We start from the raw sequence: 24,307 nt of genomic DNA, 5'->3' as shown, positions 1-24,307 counted from the left end.
TTGGGACAGAGAGAGACAGAGCATGAACGGGGGAGGGGCAGAGAGAGAGGGAGACACAGAATTGGAAACAGGCTAGGTAAGGTTTTCAATGTTAGTCATGGAGTATTCAAAGTAACAATGAGACAGCTAGACGCAAATAATGAGGCTATATAAGATGTATATCCTTGTAGCCCAGCCAAAAAATTACTGAACAATAAACACAATGCTTTGCTATCTATTTTGATAACAAAATAATACAGTCTAGTATTAAAGGATGTCTTTAAAGGATGACATTTATCCATTTTCCTTTCCTTATTTTGACATGATGAGCATGGACTGTACAAGTTCCAGTAGAGCAATACTCAGAGGACTTGAAACACTACTGAGTTTTAACTTCAACATTGTGGTTTACAGTGCCCTGAGCAAAGTGTGAAGTGGTAAGAGTACCACACATGTTCTAACTACTCTACCATCGTTGCACCAAAACCGTCACAGTCAATACATAAATGAATGAGCATGGCAACACAATGAGTGAGGTACACTACAGGCATTTTATGACAAGGAGCCAAAGACTGAAATTCCTATCAATGCATGGGATAAGTAGTTCTTCAAAGTACAGAACTAGCCTATGTTATGTGGAACTTCAGAATGTCCCACATATATTTATGTATACAGAGAAACTTATGAACTCAGAACCCAACTCCATAGTATAAATAAGTACCAAAAAAACTGCAGTTTTAACACATGAATTTGTAATGAATATGACCACCATATAAATTGAAGAAAACTTTAGCAAGAGTTCATCATTTCAGAAAATCATGTCATTGCCAGTAATGCCACTCAATGATGGAATTTAGGGTGCTAATCAATATGCCTGCCTCTGTACCTGCAACAACTTGCAGTGATACTGCAGCTACAAATATCTAACTGCTTCACTGTCAAGCCTTTTCCATGTCAATGTCAAGCCTTTTCATTTTGAAATGTAACTATTTTGTTATAATTTAGTTCTAAATTTATTTCCCTGTAATATTACAGTATTATATTGATATTCTTACATTTGTATGTGCAAGTTGATTATATAATCTTTGCATTTCCATTTCAGGTTAATGAAGTAGTACTATAAAATATTTGTTCAAAACAAAAAAGTGGGGTTGGGTTTGACAAGAGTTGAGAATCATTAGTCTAGAAGATTTGCAAGTCGAGGCACATATGAATTTTCTCTTGGACCGGTCTGTCTAAAAGCAAATCTTCCAGTCTCGTCTAGGGAGCATAAACTTGTCATAAACATTTTGAGAGTTAAGAAAAGGGGTCAGGGGCGCCTGGGTGGCTCAGTTGGTTAAGCGTCTGACTTCAGTTCAGGTCATGATCTCACAGTACGTGAGTTCGAGCCCAGCGTCAGGCTCTGTGCTGACAGCTCAGAGCCTGGAGCTTGCTTCAGATTCTGTGTCTCCCTCTCTCTCTGCCCTTCCCCTGCTCATCCTCTGTCTCTCTCTGTCTCAAAAATAAACAAAAACATTAAAAAAAAAAAGGGCAGGGGGGGTCAGAAGTCTCCATATTCAGTATACAGACTTTCCTTATGCCTCTCCCTCCATCCACCCTCCATTTTCTGTACAGATCTTCAATCTCTGCCTTCAGGTATTCTAGAACCTAGAATGTCTATTTCATTTCTGCTGAAGAGCAAATCTCCAATATTCTCCCAGGGTAAGACAGTGATAATCACTTCACTATACTACATAAGTGAAAAATCTGCGAACTCTAACTGCTTCTTTTGTAGACTTTCAACTAATCCTTCTGTTTTCAGCTTCATCTCACACCCCACTTTCAGAGATACCCAGTGCCTCAAATTCCTGAGTCTTTCCACGGTTCTTTGATATAAAATGACTTGTGCTCTTTATTGACTCTTTCTCTCTATCCAACAAGGTTAAGTTACAGCTGTCTAATGTCTAATGAGAGTAAACACATGTGTTCAATTTACTATCTTTAACTGGAAGTTGCAGTTTTCTGTAAATATTAATATAGTCAAAAAAATCTATCAATATTTTCCCTTTTAAAAAAGATTTTATTTTTAAGTAATCGCTATACCCAATGTAGGGCTCAAACCTATAAGCGCTAGATCAAGAGTCGCACACTCTACTGACTGAGCCAGCCAGGTGCCCCTCAATGTTTTCAGTTGTGATTTCTTTTTATATATTTTGGTAGACAAAGTTAATAAATTTTACATCCGTTTAATTAAATTGAAAATATTCCAGGGGCACTTGGGTGGCTCAGTCAGTTAAGTATCTGACTTCGGCTCAGGTCAGTTCATGATCTCGCTGTCCATGGGTTCAAACCCCTCATAGGGCTCTGTGCTGACAGCTCAGAGCCTAGAGCCTGCTTCAGATTCTGTGTCTCCTTTTCTCTCTGCCCCTCCCCTAATCCTGCTCTGTCTCTCACAAATAACTAAACATTAAGAAAAATTTTTTAAAAAGAAAAAAATATATTCCATAAAAAAATAAAATGCCAACGCGATCACAATAAAAACAAAAAAGCCTAAATAAGTCAGTAACTGAAGAAGAAATTGGAAACTCATGGCTAACAAGTGGTTATTCTGCTATATCCGTTGCTCTTTCATGTCTAATCTAAATTGAACAAATTATTCTATGGAACTGTTCATCTAGGGGAGGAAGAAAAACCAACAACTTTACAATTTGCCCCTAAGTACTGTGAAGGGGACAGGGTCCATCTTGTTATCCCCAGAGCCCAATATGGTACCTTGCACATAACAGGCATTCAATGATTGTTGAATGAATGAACTTTGGAATAAGAGTACAATTTGGTGGCAAAAAATAACTCATGAGGTTTGTCAACAGAATTATTTAAATAAGAATTATAGCCACTAAAGTAGGCTGTTCAAAATGAAGTTTAAAATAGAAAATACAAATAAAAACTTTATTACTATCTATTAAGCTACCCAAATATCACATAACGTACCTAAGTACTATATACCAAAGTATCCTAGTCATATTAGATAGCTCACTTTAATACCAGCTTGGCAAAGACATAAGCCACCTGTCCTTTATACTTCGATAGTAAAATAAACCAGTGATGGGGGAACGTAATCATGCATATAAGATTTCAAAGGGAACATAGTTCATAACACATACTTCAGCCAACATATGCTCCAAACATATGTACTATATAATATATGAAAAATAGCATTTTTCCTAAGCATCTTAGGAATTCTAAAGCAACATCAAATAAATTACCCGGTCTTCCCATCTCATTTCCAGATGAGCATTATGTTGAGATCATAAACAAATTATTGCTTTTAACAGTACTCTCTAAAAAAACTCTCATCTAGTATCAGTATACCTCTTTTCAGGCCACCTTCTGCTTTGTAGAAGAAAGGAAGCCAAGTTGTTTGTTATGTTTCCGTATCGTTTCCATAGCAAAAGTCTGTGTCTGCTTAATTTAACTAAAGCTGGAGTGTTAAAGCCGAAAGGTCACTATAGGACAGACTAGAGCAGCTTCAATAAGAGCAATTCTATTATCAGGTCTGCTAAATTACTTGGGGGGAAGGAATCTGAATATATCAGAAACATGAGAACACATCATACAGATACTAAAAATAATTAAATTTCCATAATATAAACTGCTTCAAACTGAAAATGTGCATATAACATCATAACAAAAAATCACCTGGAAAATGATCTTGGTATATGATGAAATATAAAGTCGAAATATGAAAAAAATTCTACAATCCCCATTTTAAAAATTTCAGTAGCTTTTGGGGCACCTGGGTGGCTCAGTCGTTAAGCGTCCGACTTCGGCTCAGGTCATGATCTCACAGTTCATGAGTTCAAGCCCCGCATTGGGCTCTGTGCTGACAGCTCAGAGCCTGGAGCCTGCTTCAAATTCTATGTCTCCCTCTCCCTCTGCTCCTGCCCCATTCATGCTCTGTCTCTCTCTCCTTCAAAAACAAATAAAAACATTAAAAATAATTAAAAATTTCAGTACCTTTTGAGCTACTGAATTAAATATTTATGTCTGTTTTTAAAATGTTTATTTATTTTTGAGAGAGACAAAGAGAGGGCAGGGGAGGGGCAAAGAGAAGGAGACAAAGAATCTGAAGCAGGCTCCAGGCTCTGAGCTGTCAGCACAGAACCCAACGCAGGGCTTGAACTCATGGACCACAAGATCATGACATGAGCCAAAGTTGGACATGTAATCAAGTGACCTATCCAAGTGGCCCTAAAATATTTATGTCTTAGTAAAATTATTACTGTATAATATAACGTATGTGTGGTTTTATGTAATTTTATCCCATGTGTAGATTTAAGTAATCACCATCACCATCAAGATAAGGAACTCTTCTGGGGCGCCTGGGCGGCTCAGTCAGTTGAGCATCCGACTTCGGCTCAGGTCATGATCTCGCAGTTTGTGAGTTCGAGCCCCGCGTCAGGCTCTGTGATGATAGCTCAGAGCCTGGAGCCTGCTTTGGATTCTGTGTCTCCTTCTCTCTATGCCCCTCCCCCACTTGTGCTCTGACTCTCTCTGCCTCTCAAAAATAAAAATGTAAAAAAAAAATTTTTCTTTTTAAAAAGATAAGGAACTCTTCCATCACCACAAAGCAACTCTCTTGTTCTACCCCTTTCATATTTGCAATGTTCAACCTATCTCTGTTCCCTGGCTTCTAAACTAGCACTGCCCAACAGAATTTTGTGCAATGATAAAAATCTTCTACATCTGCATTAAAAAAAATCCATGAGGGGTGCCTGGGTGGTTCAGTCGGTTGAGCGTCTGACTGGCTCAGGTCATGATCTCGCAGTTTGTGAGTTTGAGCCCCATGTCAGGCTCTATGGTGATAGCTCAGAGGCTGGAGCCTGCTTCAGATTCTGTGTCTCCTTCTCTCTCTGCCCCTCCTCCACTTGTGCTCTCTCTCTGCCTCTCAAAAATAAAATAAAAATGTAAAAAAAAAATTAAAAAAAAAAAAAAAGATAAGGAACTCTTCCATCACCACAAAGCAACTCTCTCGTTCTATGCCTTTCATATTTGAAAAAGAGAACCTGTCTCTGTTCCCTGGCTTCTAAACTAGCACTGCCCAACAGAATTTTGTGCAATGATAAAAATCTTCTACATCTGCATTAAAAAAAAAAATCCACGAGGGGCGCCTGGGTGACTCAGTCAGTTGAGCGCCTGACTTCGGCTCAGGTCATGATATTACAGCTCATGAGTTCAAACCCCGCGTCAGGCTCTGTGCTGACAGCTCAGAGCCTGGAGCCTGCTTTGGATTCTGTGCCTCCCTCTCTCTCTGCCCTAACCCACTCGCATTCTGTCTCTGTCTCTCTCAAAAATAAACAAACAATGAAAAAAAATCCATGATTCATGTACAATCAATTCTTGTGTAAGATGTGAGGTTTAGGTTCCAATTTATTTTCTTGCCTATGGATGTGCAATTGCTCCAGCATCATTTGTTAAAAAGACAATGTTGTCTGTCATTAGCCACATGCCTACCAAGTCTTGAAGTTCTGTTGATGCAACTCAGAACTGAAATTTTAATTTTGGTTAATTTAAATTTAAATGTGGCTAGTAGCTACTGAATTGGATAGTGCAGCTCTAAACTCTTACCTAAGGAGGTTCCGTGGCTCAGTCAGTTAAGCATCTGATTCTTGGTTTTGGCTCAGGTCGTGATCTCACGGTTCGTGGCTTCAAGCCCTGCATCAGGCTCTGCTCTGACAGCAAGGAGCGTGCTTGGGATTCTCTCTCCCTCTTCCTACCCCTCCATTGCTCTCTCTCTCTCTCTCTCTCCTGTTCTCTCTCTCTCAAAATAAACTTTAAAATAAATAAACTCTTCCCTCTGCTTCATACCTTTCCTTACTTAGTATCTACCTTTTCTCTGGCTAATGTTTTGTTTTGTTTTGTTTTTAAAATCAACGTTTATTTATTTTTGGGACAGAGAGAGACAGAGCATGAACGGGAGAGGGGCAGAGAGAGAGGGAGACACAGAATCGGAAACCGGCTCCAGGCTCTGAGCCATCAGCCCAGAGCCCGACGCGGGGCTCGAACTCACGGACCGCGAGATCGTGACCTGGCTGAAGTCGGACGCCTAACCGACTGCGCCACCCAGGCGCCCCACTGGCTAATGTTTTTAATTAGCTAGGAACTTTCCTCAAATAAGCAGTGCCCATTTCAACCCCTTCAGCTATGTCCTCTTTTAGAGATGTGAATTTCACCCTTTAAACCTTTATCATACTTTATTGTTATCTCATTTGCAAGCTTCACCAAACTGCAAATTTCATGGGAGTAGGAAACATGTCTGATCTCCCCCCATTGAATCCCCAGCTAAGTAACAGACTGTCTTGGATGTATTAAATAGTTGCAGACCACATTAATTACTAAGGTTGTTTACTTTAAATAAAAGAAATCAACTTATTAGTTGGCTAGAAGGTAGGAGGTATTTTGCAAAAGCTTCAGTTTTGAGTTCTTCCATAATTTCAAAAAATATATACTTCAGAAACTTCTTAGCTCTCAATGTATAAGTATACTGAGAACATCTGAAATTGTCCTTTAACAAATACCAGAAAGATTTCTACAACTAGTGCTTAAGTGCCCTTCTCTTTTCATTTTGATACAATACTAGCCCATGGAATGCAACACAACTCTTTCAAATGACACTAATCATTCCAGGTGAATTCTAGGATGCCAATGTTGATATCTTACTCGGCTACTTACTCTTCATCAGGGTTCACAGAATACTGATCAACATTTGTTGACATTTTCTGAGCATTTACTATGTGTAAGGTACTATGCCATGTTCTGTCCATGCAGTGTTTCATTTAATCCTCATATCAGCTCTTAGGATATTATCCTTGTTTTATAAAAAAGGAACCAGAGGTAAAGTTCCTCCCATAATTAGCCTCTTATATCATATTCTAATTCTTAATATCTTACCTAATACATTACAATATTATTTTATTTACTTACTCATTGTCTCCTCTCAGTAATAATGTAAGAAAGGCCCATGTGGGCAGAGACTTTATTTTGTTCATCTCTAGATCCCCAGCATCTACAATACTGTCTGTAAGGTAGCGAGCAATCAAAAAATATTTATTCAGTGAACGAAAGGATAGATGGGTGAATAAATTAGGCAATGAATGATTTAATAAAAAAAAAAAATCTACAACATTTTAGTTACTTGGCCAAAGACACAGTACAGCCCAGGATTCAAACCTAAGCAGTGTGACTGAAGAACCCATATTAGTCACTTAGCTACTATTAAACTCCTGAATATAATCAAAAGACCATACCGTATAGGGGATATGGCAGAGGAGACAATGACACCAAAGATTTATGCAGAGCTGTGATGTATAGTACAGTATACAGTTGTTGCTGAGGAAAGGCTCCCAACAACAACTACTTTTCACAGGGACTACTTTTCACAGTCCCCTTGTATTTAAGTAGGGCCATATGACTACTTTTGGCCAGAGGTCTGTGAGTTGTAATAACTGGTAGTAACTTCCAGGTTCAAGCATCTTATGTGCCTTCCCTATACTCCCTTTGTTTTTCTCAGGAACCATGGAGCCTATGTGTTGAAGATGATGACATCACAAGAGGACAGACCTTGAATTCATGAGTGACAATCTAAAAGAAAATAAATAAGCTTCCTTTTTTTAGGTCCTAAACCACTGAGCACTGGGAAGTATTGGTCACAATAGTTAGCGTAACATGATTAATCCAAGAGAGTTTAAACTATAATAATGGTAAACAAAAGTCTAAGATTTTGACTGAGGACTTTATATAAAAGTAGTAGAAATAGCACATGACTTTAAGTCAAAGACCAGGGTTTCTAAAAAGGCTTATCTGGAGAATTAAATGAGAGAATGTGAAAGCACTTAATAAAAAGAACTATGACATTATAACATAGCTGCAGTCCAAGAGGCAATATGGTAAAACAGAAAACAGAGCAGCAGAGTCAAAAGACCTGGGTTTAAGATCTCTGCCAATTACATCATGTGTAATCTTAAATCATCTGCACAATGTACTTGCCTTGCCCTTTACCAAGAACTCTTGTGAATATTAAATATAAACTCTGAGAAAACATTTTATAAACTACAAAGCACTGAAAAAAGCAAGTTTTTGCAATTAACATCAGCACAAATCTGCAAAATGTCACTGAATTTGGCATTGTTGTGAAGTTGCGTGTTGACTTTTAGCACTTTGGGGATACATGTCCATTTGAAAATCAAATTATTTTATTTTATTTTATTTTATTTTATTTTATTTTATTTTATTTTATTTTATTTTATTTTATTAAAAAAAATTTTTTTAACGTTTATTTACTTTTGAGACAGAGAGAGACAGAGCATGAACAGGGGAGGGTCAGAGAGAGGGAGACACAGAATCTGAAACAGGCTCCAGGCCCCGAGCTGTCAGCACAGAGCCCGACGTGGGGCTCAAACTCATGGACCGTGAGATCATGACCTGAGCCGAAGTCGGACGCTCAACCGACTGAGCCACCCAGGCGCCCCTTTTATTTTATTCTTTTTTTTTTTTTTTAATTTTTTAACGTTTATTTTTGAGACAGAGAGAGACAGAGCGTGAATAGGGGAGGGACAGAGAGAGAGGGAGACACAGAACCTGAAACAGGCTCCAGTCTCTGAGCAGTCAGCACAGAGCCCGACGTGGGGCTCGAACTCACGGACCGTGAGATCATGACCTGAGCCGAAGTCGGACGTTTAACCGACTGAGCCACCCAGGCGCCCCTTTTATTCTTAATGTTTATTTATTTTTGAGAGAGAGAGAGAGAGAGAGAGAGAGAGAGAGAGACTAAGAGTGGGGGAGGGGCAGAGAGAGAGGGAGACAAAGAATCTGAAGCAGGCTCCAGGCTCCAAGCTGCCAGCACAGAGCCAGACAATGAACCCTGGCATCATGACCAGAGCTGAAGTCAGACACTTAACTGACTGAGCCACCCAGGTACCCCAAATTCTTTTAAAATATCTGTTCTAAAACTTACTCTAAAAGACAATGAGAATCTGTAATATGTTAAAACATTTAAAATAAAATTCAGAAAGTTAAGAACTGCAAGACTCTTCCAATCCTAGTGAATGAAAACGTACATTTTCACTATACAACTCCAATAAAAAACTATGGACTTTATTTTCCCGTATTTAGATAAGTATTAAAAAGAAAAATAATCTGATTAAATACTCCTTATAAACTAAATTAAACTTATTAAAGATTAATTTCCTGGCAACAAGTAAACAATTTAGTTTCATTTCAGACTAAACTGCATCTCTTTCTCAATTGTGCTTATGCATTCTAAAGGCACTATAGAAATTTTTTACCCCACAAAACAAAAACATTGTGAATGTGTAAAACCCAAAAAAACCCCACTGGTAATGTGGAAGAAGAACAGTGCTGCATAATTCTATAGTCCCTAACCATAAACTAAAAAAAAAAAAAAAAAAAAAAAAATGAGACTACACACACACACACACACACCCCATACATCTACCAGACCAATTTAATAATAAAAGAACATTCAGTTTCTATTTTTGCACTCTCCATTTATAAATTCACCACATTTTTCTTTTTCCCCTTCTGGAAGACACATATTAAGACTAGGATATTAAAAAAACAACTGCATATTTGGGGAAAATTAGAAACTAAACACTCATGCTTAGGGAAAGGCTCAGAAAAGACCAGGAAAAAAAAAGACCAGAGATCTTAAATTTACAGCTCAGGCTGATCCTTGGTAAAGAAACAGCCTATAGCAATCAAAACACCAGAAACAGGGGTGCCCGGGTGGCTCAGCTGGTTAAGAATCCGACTTTTTTTTTTTTTTAATTTTTTTTAACGTTTATTTATTTTTGAGACAGAGAGAGACAGAGCATGAACAGGGGAGGGGCAGAGAGAGAGGGAGACACAGAATCTGAAACAGGCTCCAGGCTCTGAGCCATCAGCACAGAGCCCGACGTGGGGCTGGAACTCACAGACCATGAGATCATGACCTGAGCCGAGGTCGGACGCTCAACCGACTGAGCCACCCAGGCGCCCCAAGAATCTGACTCTTGATTTCATCTCAGGTCATGATCTCAAAGTTCGTAAGATCGAGCTTCGCGTCAGGCTCTGTGCTGACAGCACGGAGCCTGCTTGGGATTCTTTCTCCCTCTCTCTTCACCTCTACTCCCTGCGAGCATGTGTACATTTTCTATCTCTCAAAGTAAATAAACTTAAAAAAAAAACCAGAAACAATAATAAAAAACAGCAATCCTTGTTGGAAGAGGGGGGGAATCTGATTTCTAGTTGTAAATTCATAACTTTATAACTTCAGGAACTAGAAAAAGGAGGACAAACTAAAGCTAGCAGAAGGAAGAAAATAATAAAGATTAGAGCAGAGATAAATGAAATAGAGAAGAGAAAAACACTAGAGAAAATCAATGAAACCAAAAGTTGGTTATTTGAAAAGATCAACAAAGTTGACAAATCTTTCATTCACTAGATGGACTAAGAAAAAAGAGAGAAGACTCAAATTACTAAAATCAGAAACGAAAATGAGGACATTACTACCAACTCTACAGAAATAAAAAGGATTAAGAGTACTATAAATATTTGTATACCAACAAATTGGATAACAAATTCCTAGAAACGCAAAACTTTCTAAGATTAAACTATGAAGAAATAGAAAATCTGGGGGTACCTGGGTGGCTCAGTCATTTAAGCATCTGAGTCTTGGTTTCGACTCAGGTCATGATCTCATGGTTTGTGGGATCAAGTTCTATGTCAGACTTTGCACTGACAGTGTGGAGCCCGCTTGGTATTCTCTCTGCCTTCCACCCCCAGTTCATGCACTCTCTCTCAAAATAAATAAATAAACTTAAAAAAAAAAAAAGAAATAGACAATCTGAAAATTCCTATAACCAGTATGAACACTGAATCAGTAGTTAAAAATCACCTCAAGAAGGAAGTCCTGGACTCAGTGAATTCAACCAAACATTAAAGAACTAATACCAATCTTTCTCAATATTTTCAAATAAACTGAAGAGTACTGAACATTTCCTAACTCATCCCATGAGGTCAACAGTACCCTGATACTAAAGCCAAAGACACAACAAGAAAACTACAGACCGATATTCCTTATGAACACGGATGCAAAAGACCTCAACAAAATACTAGCAAACTGAATTAATCAGCATGTTAAAAGGGTTATATACAGTAACCGAGTGAGATTTATTCCTGGAATGCAAGAATAGTTCAACATATAAGCATCTATCAATATAATATACTACGTTAATAGAATGAAGGGAGGAAATCACATGATTATCTCAATTGGTTCAGAAAAACTTTAGCAAAATCCAATACTCTTTCATGATAAAAACACTCAACAAACTAGAATAGAAGGAAATTAGCTCAATATAATAAAAGCCATATATGAAAAACCCACAGAGGCGCCTGGGTGGCTCAGTTGGTTGGGCGGCCGACTTCGGCTCAGGTCATGGTCTCGCAATCTGTGAGTTCGAGCCCCGCGTCAGGCTCTGTGCTGACAGCTCAGAGCCTGGAGCCTGTTTCAGATTCTGTGTCTCCCTCTCTCTGACCCCCCCGCCCCTGTTCATGCTCTGTCTCTCTCTGTCTCAAAAATAAACGCTAAAAAAATTTTAAAAAAAAGAAAAAGAAAAAGAAAAAGAAAAAGAAAAAGAAAAAGAAAAAGAAAAACCCACAATGAACATCATACTCAAAGGAGAAAGACTGAGAGCTTTTCCTAGAAGACCAGGAACAACCCAAGTATGCCTGCTTTCACCAGTTCTAGTCAAAACAGTACTAGAAATTCTAGCCAGAGCAATTAGGCAAGAAAAAGAAATAAAAGGCACCCAAATTAGAAAGAAAGAAGTGAAGTTATCCTTGTTCTTAGATGATATGATCTTATATGAAGAAAACCCTAATGATTACACACACACACACACACACACACACACACACACACACACAGCTATTCACAGAATTCAAGAGAGTATCAGGACACAAAGTCGACACACAAAAATCAGTTGGTATTTCTATATACAATCTGAACAATCTAGAAAAGAAATTATGAAAACAATTCCATTTACAATAGTAAGAATAAAACATTTTGGAATTAAGTTAACCAAGGGGCATGATCAACAACAACCAAACTATGGAAAGAGCCCAAATGTCCATGGATGGATAAAGAAGATGTGGTACACACACACGTATGCACGCACACACACCCACACACACACAGGAATATTACTCAGCAGTCAAAAAGAATGAAATCTTGCCCTTTACAAGGACGTGGATGGAGCTACAACATATTATGATAAGTGAAATCAGAGAAAGACAAATACCGTATATTCCACTCACATGTGGAACTTAACAAACAAAACAGATGAATTTTGTTTGGGTAAGGGGAAGGGGAAGGGGAAGGGAAGGAGAAGGGGAAAAAAGAGGGAAACAACCATAAGAAACCCTTAAAGATAGATAAGAAAAACTGAGGGTTGATGGAGGCAGGTGGGTGGGGAATGGGCTAGATGGGTGATGGATATCAGGAGGGCACTTGTTATGATGAGCACTAAGGTGTTATATGTAAGTGATGAATCACTGAATTCTATTCCTGAAACCAATATTGCACTGCATGTTAACTAACTAGAATTTAAATAAAAATTTGAAAAGAAAAAAAAAAGCTTATCAAGGAGGTGAAAGACTTGTATAATGAAAACTATGAAACACTGCTGAAAAAAGTAAAGACACAAATAAATGGAAATGCATCCCCTGTTCATGGAGTCAAGATTTATACTGTTAAGATGACAATACTACCTAAAGCAATCTGCAGACTTAATGCAATCCCTAAGTAAATCCCAATGACATTTTTTGCAGAGATAGAAAAACCCACCCTGAAACTCATATGGAACCTAAGGGACCTAAAGAGCCAAAACAATCTTCAAAAACAAAGAACAAAACTCGGGGCCTCACAATTCCAAATTTCAAAACTTACTACAAAACCACAGTAATAAAAACACTGTGGTACTGACATAAAGCCAGACATATAGAGCCACAGGATAAAATTAAGAGCTTCGAAATAAACTCTTGCACATATAGTCAAACAATTTTTGACAATAGTGTCAAGACCATCCAACGAAGAAAGGATAGTCTTCAACAAATGATGTGGGGACAACCGGATATCTACATGCATAAGTATAATGCTGAACATCTAACTTGACATTTATCAAAAATTAACATGAATGGATAAAAGATCTAAATGTATGACTTAAACTACAAAATTCATAGAGGAAAACCTAGGGCAAAAGCTTCACAACACTGAATTTGACAATTCTTTCTAGGATATGAAGACAAAGTCAACAAAATAACAGACAAATTGGACTTCATGAAAATTAGAATTTGGGGGCATTAAAGACATTATCCAGGGGAACCTGGGTGGCTCAATCAGCTAAGCATTCAACTCTTGATTTTGGCTCAGGCTGTGATTTCATGCTCGTGGAATCAAGCCCCAACTCAGGCTCCATGCTAAGCGTGGAGCCTGCTTACGATTCTCTCTCCCTCCCTCTCCTTATGCCCCTTTCCACCGCTCTATCTCTAAAAAATCTTTTTAATAGTAAAAATCATAAGGGGCGCCTGGATGGCTCAGTTGGCTGAGTGTCCAACTTCATGAGGATGTGATCTCATGGTTCGTGAGTTTGAGCCCCCTTCGGGGTCTGTGCTGACAGCTCAGAGCCTGGAGCCTGCTTCAGATTCTGTGTCTCCCTCTCTCTCCACCCCTACCCTGCTCATGCTCTGTCTCTCTTTCTCTGTCTCAAAAATAAACATTAAAAAATTTTTTTTTAATAAAAATCATAAAAACTAGAAAGATTAAAAAAAAAGACATTATCCACAGAGTAAAAAGAGAATCAAAAAAAAGGGAGAAAATATCTGCAAATCATACATCTAATAATATAAATATATAAATTACATAAATATAGAGGCCGCTGGGTGGCTCAGTCAGTTGAGCGTCTGACTTCAGCTCAGGTCATGATCTTGTGGTTCGTGGGTTCGAGTCCTGCATCGAGCTCTGTGCTGACAGCTGACAGCCTAGGGCCTCCTTCGGATTTTGTGTCTCCCTCCCTCTCTGCTCCTCCACAACCCCCACCAAACCCTGTCTCTCTCTCTCTAAAATAAACATTTAAAAATTTTAATTACGTAAGTATAAACTACATATATATGTGTGAATGTGTGTGTTTGTGTGTGTGTGTGTGTGTACACACACATACACACACACACAAACATGTGTTTTTATACACATATACATATACAGAGGAAGAGAAAAAGAGAGAACTCCTAAAACTCAACAACAGAAAAACACACCACCTATTTCAAAAAATGGGCAAAAATTTGAAAAGACATTTTCCCAAAGAAGTTATACAAATGGTCAATAAATCTAAAAAATGCTCAAACTCAATAACCAGAAGGAAAATGCAAATCACAACAATGAGACACCATTTCACACTCACTAGGATGGCTGCTATCAAAAAAACAGAAAACAAGCATTGGCAAGGACGTAGAAAAACTGGGACCCTTGTACACTGTTGCTGGGAATGGTGGTTAAAAATTAAAAGTAGAGGGGCACCTTGGTGGCTCAGGTGGGCATCCCACTCTTGATTTCAGTTCAGATCATGATCCCAGGGTTGTGAGATAGAGCCCTGCATCAGGCTCCATGCTGAGTGTGGACCCTACTTAAGATTCTTTCTCTCCCTCCCTCTGCTCCCTCCCCTACTAATGCTCTCTCTCTCAAAAAAAAATTTTTTTTAATAAAAAATAAATAAAAAATTAAAAGTAGAATTACCATATGATCCAGCAATTCTACATGCAGGGTCTCAAAAAGATATTTGCATATCCATGTTCATAGCAATGTTATTCACAACAACTGAAATGTGGAAGCAACTCATATGTCTACTGGTGGATGAATGGACAAGCAAAATGTGTATACAATGAAATATTATGTAGCCTTAAAGAGGAAAGAAATTCTGTTATATGTTACAACATGGATGAACCTTGAGGCTATTACTAAGTGAAATAAGCCAGTCACAGAAGACAAATACTGTATGATTCTACTGATATAAAGTACTTAGAGTAGTCAACATCATCGTAGAGACAACAGAAGAATGGTGGTTTCTGGGAGCTAAGGGGACAAAAAAGAGGGGTACAGAGTTTCAGGGTTTTTTTTGTTTTTTTTTTTTTAATTTTTTTTTTTTCAACGTTTATTTATTTTTGGGACAGAGAGAGACAGAGCATGAACGGGGGAGGGTCAGAGAGAGAGGGAGACACAGAATCGGAAACAGGCTCCAGGCTCCGAGCCATCAGCCCAGAGCCTGACGCGGCGCTCGAACTCCCGGACCGCGAGATCGTGACCTGGCTGAAGTCGGACGCTTAACCGACTGCGCCACCCAGGCGCCCCCAGAGTTTCAGTTTTATAAGATGAAAAGAGCTATGGAAATGGATGGTGGTCAAAGTTATACAACATTATGAATGTATTTGATACTACTAAACCATACATGTAAAAATAATTAACATGATAAATTTTATGTTAAGTGTTATTTCACCACAATAAAAGTTTTAGGGAAAAAAGGTATAAAAATTATAAAGAGGTAAAACGGTTATTATTCAAAGGTGACCCAACTATTTAGAAAACCCAAAAGAAGCTAAAATAAACTGTTAGGTCAAGAAATATAAAGTCAATATTTAAAAAAATCAATTACATTTCTATATTCTAGAAACAAAAGCGTAAATAAAATAAAAAATACAATAATAGCATTAAAAACACTGAAACTGGAAATAACAAAAGATGTGAAAGATTTCTACCTGGAAAACTATAAAACACTGCGGAGAGGAATTAAATAATACCTAAATAAGTGAAGGGATAAACTATATCCATGGACTGGAAGCATCAATACTATTAAGAGGTCAGTTCTTTCCAAACTGACCTATACTTTCAAGGTAATCCTAACCAAAATCCCCATGGGTTTGTTTTTTTTTAAGGGGGGATGGAGAGTGACAAGCTGACTCTAAATTCATACAAAAATGCAAAGGACCTAGAATAGTCAGAAGAATCTTAAAAGAAGACTCACACTACCAAATCATAAGATTTATTGTAAAGCCATTGTAATTAAGGCATTGTAATGATGGTACTAACATAGACCAAATAGTCCAGTGGCATGGAATGAAGAGTTAAGAAAGAGTGCCACAGTATATAGTCACCTGATTTATGACAAAGGCGCCAATGCAGCACAAGAGAAAAATGATGGGCTTTCAATTATGGTACTGAGTCAACTTTTATCGATAAAAAAGGGGGGGCTTAATCCTTACCTCTTTAGTCCATACACAAAAAATAATTTGAGAAAGACCATAGACCTAAATATAAAAGGTAAAGCAATAAAGCTTCCAGAATAAAACACAAGAGACTGACTGCCTTCATAACCTTGGTATGTAAGCAAAGGTTCTTGAACAGGATATAAAAGCACTATTCAGGAAAAAGAATACTAATAATTTGGACTTCATTAAAATTAAAAACTTCCATTCATCAAAACACACATCAATGGGCGCCTGGGTGGCTCGGTGAGCTAAGCGTCCAACTCTTGATTTCAGCTCAGGTCATGATATCAAAGTGGTGAGGCAGAGCCTCACCCTGGGCATGGAGCCTGCTTAAAATTCTCTTTCTCCCTCTCCCTCTATCTCTCCCTCTATCTCTCCCCTACTTAAGCTCCCTTTCAAAACAAACAACAAAAAAGTAAAACAAAACAAAACAGTGAAAAAGCAAGCAAAAGACAATGAGAAATTATATTTGCAATGCATATACCTGACAAAAAACTTACATTCAAAACACTAAAAAAAAAAAAAAAAAAAAAAAAAAAAAAAAAAAACAAAAACCTACAAATCAAAAAGAAAAAGACAATTTAAAAACTGGTCAAGAAATGTGAACCGACATTTCACAGACGAGGACAGCCAAATGTCTGAAAACAAACATGAAAAGATGTTCAACATCACTGGTCATCAGGAAACCACAAATTAAAACCAGTGTGATTCTTCTACAACCCTACTGAAATAGTTAAAAAATACCAGCAACCAAGTGTTGGTACCGGTGAAGATGTGGAGTAACTGAAACCTCCATATTATGACTGGTCAGAAGTAAAAACTGGTATGGGTACTTTGCAATACCAGCGATTCCACTCAACGGACATATTACCAAAACAAGTGAATGCCCTGTCTATCAAAAGATAGGTGTAGTACATCTGAAACTAATGTAACACCATATGTTAACTACAGTGGAATTAAAATAAAAAATAAAAGAGATGTGTTAAAAAAGAGAAAAAAGAACATAGGTTTATTCAAAACAGTCCAGCAGCTTTATTCTAAATAGTCCAAAACTGGACACAAACCAAGTGTCTATGAATAGGAGGACAGATGAAGAAATTATAGCAAATTAATACAACAGAGTACTGCACAGCAAAGAAAAAGAAAAACTACCCGCCGCAAATGGATGACCCTCACAGTCATAATGTTGAATAAAAGAAGCCAGACAGAAAATAGGATATTCTATATGATCTCATTTATATGAAATTCAAGAATAAAAAGACAAATCTATGATGAGAAGAAGTTCAGAAGCATGACTAACTTTGGCTGGGGGATACAAACTGGGAAGGGCACAAGGGAGTCTTCAGGGTGCTTAAAATACTCTATATCTTAACCTTTGTGGTAGTTATATGGGTATGTGTATATTAAAAATTCACTGAGCTGTACATGTTAAGACTTGTGTACTTTAATGATGTGTTCTTAGCAACAAAATGTTTAAAAGAAAATAAGCCACTACTCAGCAAAATCAAGGCTTTTTTTTTTTTTTTTTTTGTCTTGAGAACCAAGCATGCCACTCTTACGTGTGATGCTCAGACCAGTCTGGAGTAGCAAATGATGCCGTCCTTTCCCGAGCATTACAAAATTCTCAGAATAGCAGAGAAATCTACAAATAGCCCTCTTAGTTGCTGAAAAAGGGCCACCTCTGTTAATGGAAAAAATGAAGTCTCAGAAGTGGACATACAGAAATGAAGAGAGTCCCTACAAAGCACACAACCCTGCAAGTGTGGTAGAGTATACAGAGTTAGGCATCAGTTTCATTTCCAATTTGAGATGACCTGTTCTCATCATGTAATGCTTATTTGTCTCTGATTATGAGGAAAATGATTTCTCTGATTATCTGATTTTGCATAAAGACAATGGAATGAAGTAGTATCACAATCTTCTTTACTCAATAGCTAACAAAATAACGAAAATGTATGTGTGTGTGGTGGTGGTACGAGGAATGTGAAACAGAGGATTAAGATTTATATGGCACAACTACTAACTAATCCATACCTCATCCACCAGGAAAAGCAACAGCAGTAAATAAAATTAGTAAGTATAAACTAACTAACTAACTAACTAAATAAATAAATAAATTGGGGCACCTAGGTGGCTCAGTCAGTTAAGCATCCAACTCCAGGTTTCTGCTCAGGTCATGATCTATCTCATGGCATTGAGATTGAGCCCCAAATTGGGGTCCGCACTGGGGTGGAGCCTGCTTGGGATTCTCACTCCCTCTGTCTCTCTCTGCCCCTCCCCCAACTTGTGGGCACATACTCTCTCACTCTCTCCCTAAAAATAAATTTTAAAAAATAATAAAAATAATAAAAATAAAATAATTACATTAATGGTATAAAAGTAATAAAATGAGAAAACAAAATAGAAAACACTAACTCATGCTAACTGACAGCAAAGTAAATCAAAGTTCTAAGTAGGTAGCTCTGAAAAAAGTCAAGGAAAAACTTTTCCTCAAGAATAAAAGATACTACATTACGCTCCAGGGCTTCTGGCAGGGCAGAAAAGGTCAGGAGTGCTGACCATCTTCCAGGACTCTGTGCTGTATTAGGGGAATAAGCACAGCTCATGAAAATATGATACACACCAGAGTTCTGGGAGTGGGCCATAATACATGATATTGTTCACTCTCTTGAGCCAAACCCAACAAGGCCTACCCTAAAGTAACTCTGTACCTCTTTACCCCAATCTCCTCAGGCTACAGACCAAAGATCTCAAACAAAATGGAGGAGAAAAGGCATGACAATTCGGCAATCATAGTATACAGTTTTTGTTCTTGTTTTTATTTAATGAAAAATGGAACAAATTATATAAGACATTTGACTAATGAAATAAAAATGAAAACAAAACCTCCCCCTCAAAAAAAACATACACACAAAGACAAAACCCAGAAATTGATTACCAGTGAATGTTCCACACTAAAAAATCTAAGAATGTAAATTCAGTAGGGGTTCAGTCCGTTGAGTGTCTGACTTCAGCTCAGGTCACGATCTCATGATTTGTGAGTTCAAGCTCTCATCGGGCTAGCTGCTGTCAGTGCAGAGCCTGCTTCGGATGCTCTGTCCCCCACCTCCCTCTGCTCCTCCCCTGCTCACACTCTCTCTCACACTCTCTCTCAAAAATAAACATTAAAATATATATATATATATAAATTCTTTTTTATAAATATATTTATATAAATATAAATAAAGAATATAAATTCAATAAATCATGAGATAAAATATAATGATAAAATATCAAATGAGTGGAAAATGGACCTAAAGAATCAAATTAAAGTTCAAGACACAACTGCAGATCTAAAAGCTAAATTAGAGAAGCGCCTGGGTGGCTCAGTCGGTTGAGCATCCAACTTCAGCTTAGGTCATGATCTCACGGTTTGTGGGTTCAAGCTGCACATCAGGCTCTGTGCTTACCGCTCAGAGCCTGGAGTCTGTTTCAGATTCTGTGTCTCCCTCTTTGTCTGCCCCTCCCCTGCTCACACTTTGTCTCTCTCTGTCTCTCTCAAAAATAAACGTAAAAAAAATTAGAAGCTAAATTAGAAACAGCAAGTGACGAATAGATCAAAAACATCAGAGCAGAGCTTTAAACACACACACACACACACACACACACACACACACACACACACACACACACTAAATAGTAAGACATAAAAATAACCAGAGGAAAAAACACAAAGACATGGGGGATAAACAAAGACAAGTTGACATTTGACTAGTAATTGGAGTCCCTGAAGTAAAGGACAAAACAAATGGACAGGAAAGGTATACAGATACATAATACAGATTTTCTTGTACAAAGGAAGAAATAATCTCAGATTGAAAGGGAGTATCATAGGTACTTGGAAAGACTGATAAAGAACCATCAGCATCCAGACATACTCTGGTTAAGTCAGTAATTTCAAGTGTAATGATATAATTCTTCAGGTAAGAAGTTATTAAAAAAAAAAAAAAGTCACTCACAAGGACAATATAAAGCAACGATAATAATACCAGAAGTGCTAGTCTCCTCCTAAGAAGAGAACCAGTTTGGTTTTTTAAGTAATCTCTACACCCCAATTTGGGGCTCGAATTTACAACCCTGAGACAGAGTTGCACACTCCATGGAGCCAGCAGGAGCCCCAAAAGAGAACCAGTTTTTATTTTTTATCTTTTTAATTCTTCTTTTAAATGTTTATTTATGTATTTTGAGAGAGAGAGAGAGAGAGAGAGCAACCATACAAGCAGGGGAGGGGCAGAGAGAGTGAGAGAGGGAAAATTCCAAGCAGACTCCACACTGTCAGCACAGAGCCTGATACAGGGCTAGATCTGATGAACCATGAGATCATGACCTGAGCCGAAATCAAGATTGGCTTCTTAACCAACTGAGTCACCCAGGCACCTCAGAGAACCAGTTTGTAATTAAAGGAATACTGTGGCAACAAACCACTTGGACTCTCAAAAAATTTTTGTTCACTTAAGGACTTGTAAATAATTTCTTTCCTGGTAAGAAAACTCAAAGATACAGTAAATGAAGCAATCTTCTTCCTTAATAAAACTGAAATAAGCTCTCATTTAAGAGCAAAATGTGACTCTAAGAACAAACGGTAGGGCATGCCTAGGTGGCTCAGTCAGTTGAGCATCTGACTTCGCTCAGGTCATGATCTCGTGGTTCATGGGTTCGAGCCCTGCATCAGGTTCTGCCCTGACAGCTCAGTGCCTGGAGCCTGCTTCAGATCCTGTGTCTCCCTCTCTCTCTATCCCACACCCACTCATGCATGCTTTCACTCTCTCTCAAAAATAAACATTAAAATAAATTTAAAAAATTAAAAAAAAACAAATGAGAGAATTCTTATGACAACTGACATAAAATAGTACATAAATTTAAGGTATATAAATAACTTGATTTTTATGTTGTGAACTGATTACTATGATAAATTTAGCTAACATCCATCGCCTCATATACTTACCAAAAACTGACAGAGATAGAGGGAAAAAAGGTTGTTTTCCTTGTGATGAGAACTTTCAGGATCTACTCTTAGCAATTTTCAAATATACTATATAGCAGTGTTAACTGTAATCATTATGTTGTACACTACATCCTCAGTACTTATTTATAACTGGAAGTTTGTACCTTCTGACCACCTTGATCCAGTTCCCTCACTGGTAACCACAAACCTGAACTCTTTCTGTAACTGCTATTTCTTGCTACAAGTCATTTACTATGTGCCCCGTGCTGTGCAGGGCACTTTTTTTTTTTTCTTTTTAACATGTATTTATTTTTTGAGACAGAGAGAGACAGAGCATGAACAGGGGAGGGGCAGAGAGAGAGGGAGACACAGAATGTGAAACAGGCTCCAGGCTCTGAGCTGTCAGCACAGAGCCCGACGCGGGGCTCAAACTCATGGACCGTGAGATCATGACCTGAGCCGAAGTCGGACGCTTAACCGACCAAGCCACCCAGGCGCCCCGCTACAAGTCATTTAAAAACCCACCTAAAATGTAAAGCTTTGTCAAGAACTATTAAATATTGTTTAGATAATAATGATAAATCATAAATCATGGCTCATACAGGAAATGATAGTTCATAACCTGTATTGTTCAAATTCACTTCAGATAAAACTAATTTGTCCTCAATACACAATGCTGTAAAGACAAGTCCTGAGAGAGAAAGTAGGTGACTCGAGATTATTATATACAGGCCATTCTGATGTTTGGGTATTTAAGCCAACAAACATTCTCAAACATGAAAGAACCCAACGAATACAGAATCCAAAGCCCTCCTTAAACAAAACATTTAACAATAAAACATGTAAAAATTACTAGTAATCACTGAATCCAACTAGACATAGGACTAAAGCTAAACAATGGAGTGTGGAAGGGTACAAGGGTGGGAAGATGGCTGTAGATCTGCAAGGGAAAATAACAGAAGTAACAAAATTCAGGAGGTAGAACCTGGGTAGAGCAGGAGAAGTTTAAGACAATCATCTCATTTTTCAAAGCAGGGAATCAAAATTCAAACCATCTAAAACAGTGATTCAGTTTCTCAATAATTTAGTATCTTTAACCTTATATCTTCTTAGGATCTCTGAGCGGGAAGAACAATATCTAAGATTCAGTATAAGTTCTTACTTTTTACTTCTGTTTCATTTTATAAATATTTCATTCAAATATTAAAGTTAACATTCAACTATTATGATTCAAAATTTACCTATTAAGTATATTTCACATGCTCAACTATTACATATTTTTATGATTTCATGTTAGGTTTTCCTAATAAATTCAAATAAAAATAAATTAAACATTTTCATCACAAAGATGTTCAGTATAATGCTATCCATAAAAAAATTCAATCTATTTTCTAGCCATCCATTCAGACTTACACTAAATATACACAGAGAATTATCTGGAATGTTAATCAAATATTAACAATTGCTTATTTCTGAGGGGTTTGTATTTGGGGTAATTTATTGCTTTATTTTTGGTATTACTTGGATTTGGATTAAAAAAAATTTTTTTTTAATGTTTATTTATTTCTGAGAGAGAAAGACAGAGCATGAGCTGGGGAAGGGCAGGGACAGAGGGAGACACTGAATCTGAAGCAGGCTCCAGGCTTTGAGCTGTCAGCAAAGAGCCTGACGTGGGGCTTGAACCCACGAACTGAGAGATCATGACCTGACCTGAAGTTGGAAGCTCAACCAACTGAGCCACCCAGACGCCCCAGTATTACTTTGATTTTAAACGAGCATGTATTATGTTTATAATACAGTTGTTTTTTGTTATTTGGGGTTTTTTAATAAGAAAAACAACTGTTTGACCACTACAATCTTTCCTCTCAGCTGAGAGTCAGTCCACAAGCAAAAGAATATGTTACAACTTAGCAAAAAAAATAACCTCAATGCAGAATGAACAAAAACATAAAACCTCAACAGAAGTTTTAAGCTTTGAATTTTCTTTTTGTGCTCAGCAGTACCTAAATGAACAGACTTTATCATTAAAAAATGTATGATATCTCCAAAATAAGTCCCAACTCATACCTTGACAACAGGATGTCCCCCAGTAGATGCTTTTACTGCTCCTCGGCTACCTTCAGTTTCATAATGGGCTCGATGATGAGTTTTAGGTTGCACTTCTATTTTCAGTTCACATTGTCCAAAATGAGTTGGTAAAGGCCAGTCTAGTGGAGGTAATGAAGATGTGCTATAAACGAAACACACAAAAAATGCATTTCACCATGCTATTACTGCCAAACAAGCATTTAAATCCCTTCTTTGCCAGCAACCAACATTTTTTTCCTCCTGTGATCTCTGAAGCAGAGTATTCCAAAATAAAATTTTACTTAATAAGTTATAACACTGGATATGATGGGTACTTACGAAATAATTCTTTAACTCAAATCCATTTCATTTACATTTTGGTTTCCTATATTTTTTAAAAAGGACAAATTCTAACATTTTGCAAAACTAAATGATTTTCAACTATGTGTACCTAATTATAAAAAAACAACCAAAAGAATAATTTAACTTTTAAGCAAAAATGTCCATTTCTGTATATGTGCTATCAGTGTCTAAGGATCCAAATACTCCTGTATCTCAGTATATATGTCTCCATCCCTGGTGTGTAGCTATAGAAGTTAGTCTATTATACCTGTTGCTTACCCACTTCCTTCTTATTCTTGTTTCTCTGAAATACTGTACACCGCTTACAGGCAGCAGTATACTACAATTTGAGGTACAATTTAATTTCACTACACATTTGGCTGAAAAACTATAAGGTCTATCATTGCAGATTCTAAATGTCAATTGTAAAGAAAACATCAATTGATCAATAAGATAATTTAAACAGCTTAAAGGGATATAGGTTCATTTAGATATTTATGTATATATATTTTTTAAATGTTTATTTATTTTTGGAGAGAGAGAGAGAGAGAGAGAGAGATGGAGTGTGGGGGGGGGGGGGGG

At 37.5% G+C, this 24,307-nt stretch overlaps 1 protein-coding gene across 5 annotated transcripts in view; it reads right to left on the bottom strand.

Moving 5' to 3' along the window:
- Positions 1–24,307, bottom strand: part of NFATC3 (nuclear factor of activated T cells 3) — a 142,797-nt gene that overhangs the window by 69,606 nt on the left and 48,884 nt on the right. For all 5 annotated transcript variants that reach the window (XM_040442863.1, XM_040498434.1, XM_040442862.1 and 2 more), the window contains one exon: positions 23,384–23,546. Coding sequence is in view for 4 of the 5 variants with exons in the window: in XM_040498434.1 (XP_040354368.1) it covers positions 23,384–23,546 (163 nt within the window). In the remaining variant the exon portion in view is untranslated. The remainder of the gene's footprint in view (positions 1–23,383; positions 23,547–24,307) is intronic.

Source organism: Herpailurus yagouaroundi, unplaced genomic scaffold (genome assembly GCF_014898765.1).
Source record: "Herpailurus yagouaroundi ecotype Mexico unplaced genomic scaffold, PumYag 190, whole genome shotgun sequence".
Taxonomy (NCBI): Eukaryota; Metazoa; Chordata; class Mammalia; order Carnivora; family Felidae; genus Herpailurus; species Herpailurus yagouaroundi.
This window is presented reverse-complemented; position numbering and strand designations above follow the sequence as displayed.